This window comes from Ursus maritimus, unplaced genomic scaffold (assembly GCF_017311325.1).
Source record: "Ursus maritimus isolate PB19 unplaced genomic scaffold, ASM1731132v1 scaffold_23, whole genome shotgun sequence".
In the NCBI taxonomy this organism is placed as follows: Eukaryota; Metazoa; Chordata; class Mammalia; order Carnivora; family Ursidae; genus Ursus; species Ursus maritimus.
Window position 1 is genome coordinate 33,393,858 of NW_024424786.1, and position 14,442 is coordinate 33,408,299.

The window sequence follows — 14,442 nt, forward strand, 5'->3', positions numbered from 1 at the left end:
GTGACATTTGCAAGGTCACACTTTTATTCCATGTCAAAGCATAGCAAAATATTCGGATTTCTGATTCACTTCTGCATCCTACTATTGCTAATGCATGACAGAGCAAGAGTGCTCTCCGTTCTCTTCACATTACTGTCCAAGTATTTTCACAAGGGCTAATAGGCATTTTTGAAATGTCGGGGACATATTGCTTATGTAAATGTATGTTTCATGTAAATACTTGATTATATAAACAATACAGGTCAGAACTGAGAGACCATAAACCCTAACTAAAGAGTCAGGAATAAAAAACAAAAAAAGAGAAATTATGGCAGAATTATGAAACTGTAACTAATCAGGTGCTTGTTTGATACCTAAATCCTCAGTCGTTTAGTGACTATATTTTTCTTATTTCCTTCTCAAAAATATTGAGAGTTATTTCAATCAACTTATTTATAAAGCTGGGGTTTTTTCTAATTCATAAGGAGTAAAAGGAGAAATTCCACCTCACATTGAGATGTGAAGAGCAATATTTGGAGGCTAGGATACTTTTAAGTGCCCAGTTTTGTGTTGACGGTACAAGGTACAGCACGTTCAATTTCCGGTGGAATCTGACAGGAAGCACAGATACTTTTCTTAAAGGGTGTAACTTTAAAAAACAATGATCTGATCATTGAAACATATAGTAAACTATCAAAAAGCAATTTGACGCTTTCCCTAGGTGTCTCAAACTGGAGAGAGAAACCCCTTCTCTCTCGCCTTATCTCACACAAAATCAGCACTTGTCATGTCATTTTTTCTTTCACCTCTCATCCTTGCACCTCAACACTTACATAGTTTCTTCTTCTGTTCATTTAAAACAGTTTTTTCTAACAGCTCAGGGTTTCTGACATAAGAATGTGTGTACTTGGGTCTGGGGTAGTTTATCAGAAGCTGACAATCTTATCAGCAATGTTTTATGTGAGGTCAATGTGGATTTTCTAGAAACGTGTTTATTATTTAATGTTACAATGCTGTATTTTTCTGTTGCTTTCTTATAGCTCACTCACAGACTCCTGACACCTCTATTTAACTTGTATTCAAGATAAAACACTACCAGATGAGGTAACATGAAAGCTATTTACTATCTGATTACCCACAGGTTTTCCAATAACCCTGGATGGAAAAACACAATCTGACAGTGCTGAATGAATTCATTCTCATGGGGATCACACATCGTCCTGAGCTGCAGGCTCCATTATTTGGGCTCTTCCTCATCATCTATTTGATCTCAGTGGTGGGCAACCTGGGCATGATCATCCTCACTAAGGTGGACCCCAGGCTCCAAACACCCATGTACTTCTTCCTCAGACACCTGGCTTTCAGTGATCTTGGTTATTCGACAACTGTGGGACCAAAAATGTTAGTAAGTTTCATTGTGGAAGAAAACACGATTTCCTATTATTTGTGTGCCACACAGGGAGCTTTCTACATTATGTTCATTGTTAGTGAGCTGTTCATTCTGTCAGCAATGTCCTATGACCGCTACGTGGCCATCTGTAACCCTCTGCTCTACCCTGTCATCATGTCACAAAGGGTGTGTCATGTGCTGGTGGCCATCCCCTACCTCTACAGCACATTTGTGTCTCTTACAGTCACCGTGAGGATTTTTAATTCGCTCTTCTGTGGCTTCAATATTGTCAATCATTTCTACTGTGATTGTGTCCCCTTGCTATCTTTGCTCTGCTCAAATGCTCATGAAGTTGAATTGACAATTTTGATTTTCTCTGTTTTAAATTTGATTTCATCCCTTCTGATAGTTCTGGTGTCTTACCTGCTGATCCTGGTAGCCATCATCAGGATGAACTCAGCTGAGGGTCTGCACAAGGCTTTTTCCACCTGTGGGTCCCACCTGACAGTGGTCACAGTGTTCTATGGGACTTTGATATTCATGTATGTGCAACCTGAGTCCAGTCATTCCTTTGACACTGACAAAGTGGCGTCCGTATTTTACACCCTCGTTATCCCCATGCTGAATCCCTTGATCTATAGCTTGAGGAACAAAGATGTGAAATCTGCTTTACATAGGATACGGAAGAAATTATGCAATACCTTTCCTAACTTTATTGTACACTACGTGGTTCCTAAGAAATAGACTATCAACATAAGCATTTCTATATGTTCCTTCAGAGGGAAAAGCCAGCGTAAATGAGTTCAACATGTATCTAAAGATTGACATCTACGTACTCTAAATTTTTATTCACATTGTGAGTAAAAAATAAACATATTTTCCCTTCCTGAGGCAAAGAGATGCGTGATAAGCATAAAAACTGGGCAACATGTTAGCACAGTAGGGTGAGTGAGGAGACTAAAGGCTGTAACACCAAGCAAGGAGTGTGGGTACGCTGTGTGGGAGTAAAGAATAGCTGGTAGAGAAAGAGAGCTCAAATGACTTGCATTGTTATCAACTATCAGAATAAACGTTCCAGTGTCCATGTATGATGTGTATGTAGGTGTTTTTTCTGTAAGTACATCCTTTCTGATTAGCCGATGTGGCTTCTGTGGGGTGTCAAAAACACACTTGTTGGTAGCTTTAAGGAGGTTCAGGGTATTGCACTAACTTGAAGTCATCAGTCATCTGAATTTGCTCAAATATCTCCATTCCACAAGGGGTCTTTGTGCCCTGCTCTTTCCTCCTGAGTCCCATGACTTTCACAAAGGAGCCCTAGAGAGCCTATCAACTACCACACTTGGCATTTCAGCAATCCAGAAGATCGCACAACATCTCATCTTGTCTAAATCTTCCCGTTGCATGTAACAGCAGGTAGAACAATTGAATTAAGTTTCATGCAGTCTGCCATAGACCCCTACAGGATTTCTTATTTTTCCTACCAGCTTGATCTTGATTCTTAAATGCTTGTTTTTGTTCAATGGAGTTACTCCTTCTTATCTCTCTGAAAAACAAGGATAACTATTGTGTAAAAGGCACAGTCCAGGGGCTCCTGGGTGGCTCAGTTGGTTAAGCTTCTGCCTTTGGCTCATGTCATGATCATGATCCTGGCATGCTGGGATCCGGCCCCATGTCTGGCTCCCTGCTCAGCAGAGAGTCTGCTGCTACCTCTCCCTCTGCAGCTCCCCTCCTGCTCCTGTGCTCTCTCTCAAATAAATGAATGAATGAATGAATAAATAAATAAATAAATAAATAAATAAATAAATAAATAAATATCTTTTAAAAATAACTCATATTCTAGTTGTTTCTGTATGCTTACATATGAAGTCTACTCTATCATAAATGAGGGTGTATCCTCTCTTTTTCCACAAATCTGGTTCAAATGAGTGTGCACTATATTTTTATTAGGATATATTGTTTGACTACATTGATTTGATGATCCTGCCTGAAGACAATAAAAGGAGAGGAGTCCATGACTTGGCCAGTGAACATGTGGCATGATATATAGCCATTTATATACTTAGTGTGCATTTGGGGCATACTTCCTACATAATCCTCCCAAATCCCCTTATTTTTTGTTTATTTTTATTATTTTTTAACATTCAGTAGACATATTTACATCACAGAGAGAAGGGACTGTTTTCTGAGTCCACCATTATGGAATGAAATTATCTGCAAAGTCAACAAAATTCAAATAAAAATAATTCATAAGAAAATACACATACACGCACACACACACACGCACACACATGTATATATCGTCATGTAAGCATAAATATTAAGAGGGCCTTTATGGTTTATTTTTTAATTATTAAGAAAAATTATATACCTAAGTATGACATATACATATATAAATATAAGAAAATGTTTTTTCTTAGATTCTATACATTAGACAGAGTTACAGTGAAATGTTAATAATATATGGATTTGCAAAAACCAAACCATGAATAAAAGGATCACGATATCCCACTCCTAAAATAAATATTCGAGTGTCTTTGATTAGCCCTCAGATATAAGCCAAAAAGAGAAAAATATGTATTAAGATTTATAAATTTTGATAATATAGTTCATTCACTTAAAAATTGGTCTCTATTTCATTATTAAGTAGATACATAGTTCAAATCAAAAAGTATTATATTTTTCAAAGAATATAATTATTGGAAATCAGGAACTGCTACTAGCATAAAAGGATCAAGACCTGAGCTGAGATCAAAAGTTGGATGCTTAACTGACTGAGCCACCCAGGCACCCCTCTTGTGCTTATTAATACAAGAGTATATTGGGATAATACATCTGAAATATTTTGGAAAATTAATGAATATATTTTACTCTCTCTTATTAAGAATGCACATATATAATTTTTATTTACTTATTTATTTTTATATACAATTTTTAATGGAACAAACTCAGGGGTGTTCATTGAGGCCCTACACTGTAATGTTGGCAATATGCAAGAGTTGGAAACAAAATATTTATCAATAAAATATTAAGTGAAATTCGTTAAATATATATCAGGGATTATAATACAAAATGAAGCAAAAAGTGTCCTATCATCTATACACAGCAAGTGAGAAAAGTGACTTCAATGCAGAATGAAATCTATAGAAAAATAACACACACACATTGTTCTATGTAAGTAAAATATTATATTGTTGCAGGGACAAATTGATAATCTAGGCATATATCAAGTACCACAGAGCATATTTCAAGGTGGAAAAAAAACATTGGAATGGGGTTGCACAGAAGGAAATAACTGAAGTGCTGCAATGTGAAATTGAGGAGAAAAAGTAAAGTCAAAGCAGCAGGAGTAACGAGTCAGCCATGGCAACGACGCAGTGAGGAGGATGCCTAGCTAGTTTCTGCTTTGGCGGGGAAAAAATATTGAAAACGACAATGAAAATCAAGGAAACACCATGTCACATGTGCCTAACGTATCATTTTTATTCCATTTACAATTTTAAAGTAAACTTATAGCACAGAATTTATCATTTCTCCGCCGCGTCACCCATTTGAGGAGACCAGTGTGGAAATAGGGACTCTGGAGGAGCCTGCTGGAAATATATGACGTTTCAATCAAGAGTCCTGGGAGGTGCCAAGGAAAAGTTAAATTAGAGTGAAAAATAGGAGTGACATAGACAATAAATAAATACTTCAACAGATGATGGATGGATAGATAATAGGTGATAGATGATAGGTAGGGAGATAATTAATTCACGGGTAAGTACAAATTGTCTCTGCTTAGGAATGGACAACCTCCAGGCATTTTTTTAACGCTCTCATACGCATTAACAATAGTAAACAAATTGCTCGCATCTCCCGAGGGAGAGTCTCAAAGGTGAAAAACATCCATAAATTGTTCTCAATATGCCATGTTAAGAAACACATTCGGGAGTCAGGACGGAGACTTCATTACAGGTAAAAATGAGAGAATACCTGTGTGGCGCCTGAAGCTACGAAATGCCCACAATGATTCAGTGATGCTCGTAAAGTTCCGCCCGAACTCCACGGCAAAGCCCAGGCGAAACGGGACCCTTCTGGTTCAGTTGGCTCTGCTTTCCAGCCACCCTGGTGCCTGAGAAAGAGTAGGACTTACCTCCTTTTCCTTTCTTGTGAATTTTTGGAACGTTTTCACGTGGAATGAGAGGCTAAATACTCCAGTGCATCTTTGAAACTTCGTTTTCATACTGTTCTAAAATACTTCTGTTTAATAGCAATCATTTTGTTTCAGAGAGAAGCCAAAACTGAGAGCAAAGGATGCACAGGTAAAGAAAATGATATTTTTTTAAGTGGCAAAATTTAAAAACTGACAGGTGTTTTCTCTCATTGTTAGGTCATTCCAAATGCTTATTCAGTGACTCCAGACACTTTTTGTGGTTCTCTTGAAAATAACTTCATATTTAATGACTATTTACATAATGGATTCATATAATTAGCACCTGATATCTTGATAAGGAGAAGAGGGGTTGCAACCTCCCGCTGAGGTGTGCAAAGCGCTATTTGACTATTAGAAGACACTTCAGGATCAAGCTCTATGGTAATGGAACAATAGTCACAATTTTCTTTATTTTCCAGTGGGTTCTGACAGATAGCAGGTATAATTATCGCAAAGCATGTATCTTAAAAAAATAAATATCTAATATTCAACAGAGATAGTAAACTATGGAAAAGCAATGTGATTCTTTTCACAGAAAAGATGAGAGGAAATCTTTCTATCTTTCTTCACCTCATAGAAAAATTGGTACTTAAAAAATGCTATTTAGGGGCACAGGGGTGGCTCAGGCTAAGCTTCTGAGTCTTGAATCAGCTCAGGTCATGATCTCAGGGTAGTGAGATCGAGCCCCGTTATGTGGCTCAGCTCACAGTTTAGAAATCTCTCTCTCCCTCTCTGTCTGCCCCTCCCCTGCTCGCTCCCTCTGAATCCCCCTAAAAAAAAAAAAAAAATCATTTAAAAATTTAAGAATTCAAATAATACTGGGTGTTATACTCAAACAATGAATCATGGAACACTACATCAAAAACTAAGGATGTACTGTACGGTGACTAACATAACATAATAAAAAAATTAATAACTTAAAAAAAATAAAACAAAGTTCTTAGTTTAAAAAATTTAAATAAATGAATAAAAGGATGACTAGTAATCCTTATAAAAATGATATTTATTTTTTTAGCTTTCCACGATTGGAAAGGAAGATGAAACAAAGCAGAAAGAAAAGAAACAAGGAAAACCCAAGATTCATACTGCTTTTCCATTGCACTTACTGTTTCTCTAACATAATCTACTGACACACATGATCGTCTTTCTAATATAAGAAAGGTGTGTGCATCAGAGCGTGCAGAATAGCAAGAGGTCACAAACTTATAAGTAAGTTCACAAGTGAATTTAAGTGGAAAGTACATATAATTACCTTGACATTTAAACTGGAATTGTATGTTTCCGTCTGCTTGTATACAGCTCGCTCAGAGACTTCGGTCTAGCAATTTGATTGCAGGCAGTAGCATTTCCTTTTACTGTAAACCAAAGCATTGATGCCCACAAGTTTTTATTTTTTACTTTTTAAATATCTTTTCAGATATTCTTTTTTTAAGACTTTCTTTATTTTTTTGAGAGAGAGAATGAGAGGGAGAGAGAGAAAGAGAGAGAGCACAAGCCAGGAGAGAGGCAGAGGGAGAGGGAGAGGAAGAGGGAGAGGGAGTTGCAGACTCCCCGCTGAGCTCCATCCCAGGACCCTGAGATCCTGACCTGAGCCAAAGGCAGATGCTGAACCAACTGAGCCACCCAGGTGCCCCCCCCCAATTTTTGTAAACCAAAAATAATTCTCTTACCTTAGCATGCCATCCACCTCCCACTCTGGCATAGTTTTTATCTGTGTTTTTAGGATATTTAGATACATGGTATGTGATTATGTACTTGTTTATCTCCATTATGCGCTATTTCGTAGTTTGAAGGGGTTCCCGTGGACTTAATGTACAGAACGATTTCAGTCCCATCCAGGGATCCACATACACCTCACCTTTAGTGTATTTTATTGTGTCTCTATCGGATTGTGTATCACAGTGACTTTCAACTTTTTCTTTCTTTAAAGTATCATATCTTTTAATTCAAAGGGAATGTCTATGAACCTTCATTATGTGAAACCTCTGCTAGTAGCCTCTTTATCCTCCCAATTTCACCATGTTCCCTTAGTTTCTTGCTCGATAAATTGCATCTGATTTGTTATGTACAAGCTAGTTTATCTCTATTTTAATGAAAAGGCCACAAAGGCAAGAATAATATTTTAAGCAAATTTATATTAACATAGCTTATACTAAAACATTATTAAAATAGACAAGAAAATTAGAAGATAAGTAATCCAAAAAGTAGCAAATGATTGTTCAGTTAGTCATGTCATAGGGAGTGAGGTAAGGACTGGGACGAGTTGCATGTGTCACATCCTGCTTAACCGGGCCCTCACCGATTCACACGAGAGCCTTGACAAGGAACCGAAGTCACAGTCCAGAGAAGGTACAGGTATATAAGTAAAGAGAACAGAAGCATTTCTGGTAAGTTACTGTCACTATTAAACAAGCAAGCAAGGAAACAAACAAAAGCCCACAGTGTACTTGATTTTTGAGAACTATTTCCAGGTAACATAGAACATATGGAACTATTGAAATTTCATTTATCCTACCCAAAAAGCTCTTCAAGGAAATGTCTGTTTTATATATGAGAATGAAGAGTTTTAGAGAACTTACACGTTTTGCCCCAATTAACCCTTTGTATATACTATAAAATAGAGTACAGCAAAAACTGTATCTCCTGGTATGTTTTACCGTATAAGTAATTCCCACTATGATCTGTTATGCTTTTCTTATTCATACACCTGTCAAATATCTGTCAAGTATGTCAACTTTCCAGCCAATTTCAACTGTAGGCATATATTTCATAGAATTATGTTTTGAGGAGTGGGTATTATGCCTTTAGGGAATTCGTGACTTAAAATTTTTATTACATAATTGACATATGTATTAGGTCATATGATTGATGTATTTGATAAGTGTCATTTTGTGATTGTGTCATATAAATGATAGAATACTTTCAAGAATACTAAAACTATCACCCATTTATCTAATCCTGGAAGTTTTAACTTTTGTTATTTTTGCTTTAGAATCCATATTTATCAATCCATCTATGATCTATCATCTATCTATCTTCTATCTAACTATATCATCAGAATGTCTTAACTCTTACTGTTGTTATTCCTAGCTCAATATTTTTATGGCCTAGATATTTGATAGGATAAGATATTTAGCAGCTTAACAGGTGTCTAACCATTAGAAGTCAGTAGCATCCCAACTCCCAGTTGTGACAACTAAAATATCTCCACACATTGGAAAATATTCTTTTGGAGTAAAATGGCTCCAGTTGAGAATTACTCATCTATTTCCATTCTCTTTCTTTCTCTACCTATGATAGTAGTCTTTGTGGGGGATGGGTTTGTTTTCAAATATCCTAAACTAGAAAGTTTGGATGTATATTATTTATACCAGTTTGCCCTACTAAAACATCTCCCAGGAGTTAATGCGTGAAATCTACTGACTATGATGATGTATTTATCCAGAATAGATGTTCTAATAACCCTGGATGGAAAAACACAATCTGACAGTGCTGAATGAATTCATTCTCATGGGGATCACAGACCGTCCTGAGCTGCAGGCTCCATTATTTGGGCTGTTCCTCATCATCTATTTGATCTCAGTGGTGGGCAACCTGGGCATGATCATCCTCACCAAGGTGGACTCCAGGCTCCAAACACCCATGTACTTCTTCCTCAGACACCTGGCTTTCACTGATCTTGGTTATTCAACAACCATAGGACCCAAAATGTTAGTAAATTTTGTTGTGGACCAAAATACAATCTCTTATTGTTTTTGTGCTATACAACTGGCTTGCTTTCTTGTGTTCATCATTAGTGAGCTGTTCATTCTGTCGGCAATGTCCTATGACCGCTACGTGGCCATCTGTAACCCTCTGCTCTACCCTGTCATCATGTCACAAAGGGTGTGTCATGTGCTGGTGGTCATCCCCTACCTCTACAGCACATTTGTGTCTCTTCTAGTCACCGTCAAGATTTTTAGTTCATTCTTCTGTGGTTACAATGTCATCAGTCATTTCTACTGTGACAGTCTCCCCTTGTTAGCTTTGCTTTGCTCAAATACACATGAAATTGAACTGATTATTCTGATCTTAGCAGGCTTTAATTTGATTTTCTCCCTTCTGATAGTTCTGGTGTCTTACCTGCTGATCCTGGTAGCCATCGTCAGGATGAACTCAGCTGAGGGGCGGCACAAGGCTTTTTCCACCTGTGGGTCCCACCTGACAGTGGCCACAGTGTTCTACGGGACTTTGATATTCATGTATGTGCAACCCGAGTCCAGTCATTCCTTTGACACTGACAAAGTGGCGTCCGTATTTTACACCCTCGTTATCCCCATGCTGAATCCCTTGATCTATAGCTTGAGGAACAAAGATGTAAAATATGCAAGACGGAGGATGTGGAAAAAACTATGCAATCTTTTTTCTTTAAGTTTATATACGATACAGTCTCCATAAATTAGGTTATGGACTTCAAAATTGTTCTGTATGTCTCTAGAAGTAATAATAGGAAACACAAATGAGTTCATCATACATGTAGAGGTTATCTTCTAAGGGCCAGTCACCATTCTATGGGCTGTAAATACATTAGTATATAAAACAGGAAAAGCGCTTGCTTTCCTTGAGGGGGAGAGATAAATTATAAATATAATAATTAGGTACAATTTATAGTAGAGTTGAATTGGTTAAGACACCAAAGTCCATAAAAGCAGATAAGAGAGTGGGTCTGCTGTGTGGGGGTGAGGAAGAATAGGAGGCACAAAGGGGGGTTCAGATGATTCTTGTGTTATTCCCAATTAACAGAATAAATATCCCAGTGACCGTGTGTCATTGTGCACGTGCATGTGTTTGTGTAAGTTCATTCTTCTCTTTTAGCCTTTATACTCTTCATTTTTTAAAGATTTCATTTATTTTATTTATTTATTTATTTTTTTATTTTTTTAAGAGAGAGCAAAAGCAAGAGGATGAGCAGTGGGGAGGGGTAGAGGGAGAGGGAGAAGCAGACTCCACACTGAGCAAGGCGCCCCATGTGGGACTTGATGCCATGACCTTGGGATCATAGCTGAGCTGAAGGCAGATGCTTAACTGCCTGAACCTCCCAGGCACCTGTCTTTATACTCTTTTTATGGCATGTGTTGAAATCAAACTTACTGTGGATTTCAAGGAGGCTCAGTGTAGAACTATGATTGGAAGTCATCAGTCATGTGAATTTGCTCAAATACTCCAGTACCATGTGGGGGATCTCAGGGTCCTGCTGTCCTCATCAGTGCATTTGTTTATGAGCCCTAGGAAATCTATTAACTCAACATACTTGGCAATTCAGGAACTCACAATATCAGTGCAACATCTCATTTGTCTTAATCAACCCATTTCTTTATACCAGTGCATATACAAATGAAGATAAATTTTCTTGATTATAGTTAACAGTACACCATTATATGCTTTAAAGTTGTTAAGAGAGTAAATCTTAAACGTCCTCAATGCAAGAATAAAAAATCATACTTATGTAACATGATGGAGACGTTAGCTAATGCTAAATTGTAATCATATTGCAGTACAGAAGTGTATCAAATCAACACCTCTTACACCTTACACTTGTTATATGTCATTTATATCTCAATAAAGCTGGAGAAAAAAACAAATTTCTTGAGGTCTCCCATAGAAGCTTCCAACTTTTGATTTTCAATTTTATGTTTGATTGGGGTCTTGATTTCTAACTGCTTATTTTTGTCTAATGGGATTGTTACACTTTCTCATCTCTGAAACTTAAGAATACTTCTTGTTTAAAATTAGTTATTGAATTGGTTTTGTATCTTTGCATAAGAGGTCTATTCTATGTTGAATTAGGTTTGTCGCCTTTTCACGGGATAACTTTCCTCAATATTGGTTCGTATAAATGTGTAAAATATTTTCATTAGGGTCCATTGTTTCACTGCATCAATTTGATAATCCCTCCTTAGGAAGCAATAGGAGATAATCCCATAATTTGGTCTATAGTATATTTCTAGCGGAATTTAGGTAGGATATGCAACAATTTACATAGTATATGTTATATCTTCTGGAAGACTTCCTCCTAACCCTTCTAAAATTTGACCTTCTTCCTTATTTTTGGCATATTTTATCACATTTACATTTCAGAAAGTTTAGTATTTTCCCATAAAATGGAAAAATTCAAACAAATAAAGAATTGGTACGTAACTGAAACTTTTATGTGAAATTATGAAGAATATTAGAATTTTATAGATATGCAGTGATGATTCAGAAAAATTAACAAAATTTAGAATACTAAAAGTACAAGAAATTTAGAGACACTAAGGATGCATGTAAAAAAAAAATCCATGTTTCAGGTCAGGTATTAAGAAGGGCACATTTGTATACGGACACGAAGAAACACTGTACAAAAAAATCCAAGATGGAAAGGATCTCAATATGGAAATATACATGAAAAATAACTCTCACTAATCTAAAATCACGCCTAGGAGTCTTAACTGGGGAACTCCAAGTACTTAGGGAAAATAAAGAAACCAGTTATATACATTTTCTTCTAGAAAATTGAAGTGAAAACTCGGCTTTCTTTGAGGAACACTTTTCCCTGATATCAAAAACAAAAGCTTCATAAGAAAAGAAAACAACAGAGCAATATCAGTCATGATCACTTATGCAACAATTGTAATAAGAGTTTTAGCAAATGAAATCTAGCAGTATGTAAAAACAATAATGCCCCATATTAGGCTTACCCCAGAAATGTACAGATGATTTAACATTTAAAAATAAAATCACCATATTAAAAACTAAAAAGAGAAAAAAAGGGGCACCTGACGGGCTCAGTTGGTTAAGCATAGGCCTTCTGTTCAGGTCATGATCCCAGGGTGCTGGAATCAAGACCCCAACAGGCTAGCCACTCAGTGTCCCCCCTCCCTTTGCCCCTCCCCCTCTTGTGTTCTCTCTCTCTCTCTTTCTCAAATAAATATATAGAATCTTAAAAAGAAAAAAAAAAGAAACAGGGGAAAAAATGCTAACCTCTCAATAAATGCAGCAAAACATTTTAAAGTTTCACTGTCCATTAAAGGTAAAAACTTTGACCATACTAGTGAATTTAGTGTTGTTTCAAAAGGAGGATCAGGATACAAAATAATGTTTAATTCTCTACACTACCAAGGACAAATTAGAAATGGAATATTTATTTTCTTATTTATTTATTTGAAAGAGAGAGAGAAAGAGAGTGCAGGGCAGGGGCAGAGAGAGAGAGAATATCAAGCAGAGCCCACAGGGAGCCAAACACAGGGCCCAATCTCACAACGTTGAGATCACAACCTGAGCCAGAAGTCAAGAGTCAGGTGCTTAGCCAACTGAACCAACCAGGCACCCCTGAAAATGAGATTTTAAAATATGTGCTGAAAGTGTATGGAAAACTGAAATTACTTAAAGATAAATATGAAAATTACATGTACACAACATTAAGAAACATTGCTATTAGACACTAAAGAAGATGTAAATAAGTGAAAGATATACGATGTTTAGTTTCTGGAATATTCAATATTGCTAAAATATCAAACTTTCTCAAATGTACCTAGAGATTCAATGTAACTCAAATAAAAATTCAAGCAGGCATTATGTTTTGGTAGGTATGTTTAGGTCAGTAACATGATGGAGATGTTAGCTAATGCTAAATTGTATGAAACTAAAAAATAGAAAGAAACGCAAAGACCTAGAATAGCTGAATTAACTTTAAAAGAGAAACAGAGTTGTAATAAAAACATTACAGCAACTCTTAACTGCTTTCAAGCCCTATCCAAAGCTACAGTTGTTAAAAGGGTGTGGCACTGGTATAAAAATTGACAAATAGATCAATGAAACAAAATTGATAGACCAGAAACAGACCCCCACAGGTATGAACAATAAATTTTCCACAGGGCAAAAGAAAAAGGTCATTTGTTGAAAAAAACTAGACCTTTCAACAAATGATGATGGACTAACTAGATGGGTATATATAAAATATTGAATGTTGACAAATAACTCATATAAAGATTCGCCAACAATGGATCTTAGATGTAAATGTAATATCTAAAAATCTAAAAATTTCGGGAGGAAACATAGTAGAATATATTCATGATCTCAGGTTAGGAAAGATTTCTTAAGTACGATACCCAGAGTAAAACCAACGCAACACAATTTCTTACATTGTAAGACATCAAAATGATATATTTCACTCTTCAAAAGATACTCTTAAGAAGGTGTAAAACCTGTTTACGTTCTGGAAGACAATAGTGTATTTAGGTAGTGTATTTCATAAAGGGCTTGTTCCACAATATACACAGATGTCTCAAAACTCAATGATAACAATAATAGACCTCCAGAATGGGCAAAACATTTGAAAAGTATGTCACCAAATACATAAAGATGGCAAATATGCACATAAAAGTCCCCCACCTGAAATATGGAGATAGAAACAAGCAAATTGTGTACAGGATCTGAATGCAGAGAAGTACAAAATAGTGATTAAAGAAATCGAAAAAGATCTGACAAATTAGTAGACATATTGAGTTCATAGATTAAAAGACAATATGCTAAAAATATCAATTCTTTATAAGCTGAGCTATAGATTTAATGCAAACCTGGCAAGACTTTTATACTGAAATATACATGAAAGTTCAGGGAATGAGCAGAGATAAAACACATTTTAAAGTGTAGCATAACAAGTAAGAAAATCTACTCCGTGTTGAGGTTCACTACGTAGCCACAATAATGGAGACTACGTGACCTTGGTGGAGATACAAACACATAAATCAATGTCACATGACTAGACAGAAATAGACCTTTGGAAATACTTCTACCAGTTTTCCAAAAGATGCAAAGATAATTCAACAGCAGGAGAATAGCCTTAAAAAAAAGAAAAAAAAGT

General features: G+C 36.3%; 2 protein-coding genes across 2 annotated transcripts; both read left to right on the top strand.

The window, feature by feature from the left end:
• Positions 1-1,103: 1,103 nt before the first annotated feature.
• LOC103666226 (olfactory receptor 8K3-like) lies at positions 1,104-2,113 on the top strand. Its single transcript, XM_008694242.1, has one exon. The coding sequence runs from the start codon at positions 1,139-1,141 to the stop codon at positions 2,111-2,113; it is 975 nt and encodes a 324-aa protein (XP_008692464.1). The 5' UTR covers positions 1,104-1,138.
• A 6,916-nt stretch (positions 2,114-9,029) lies between these two features.
• On the top strand, positions 9,030-9,998 carry LOC103666227 (olfactory receptor 8K3-like). Its single transcript, XM_008694243.1, has one exon. It carries the CDS (start codon positions 9,030-9,032, stop codon positions 9,996-9,998), a length of 969 nt encoding a protein of 322 aa, XP_008692465.1.
• Positions 9,999-14,442: the final 4,444 nt, after the last annotated feature.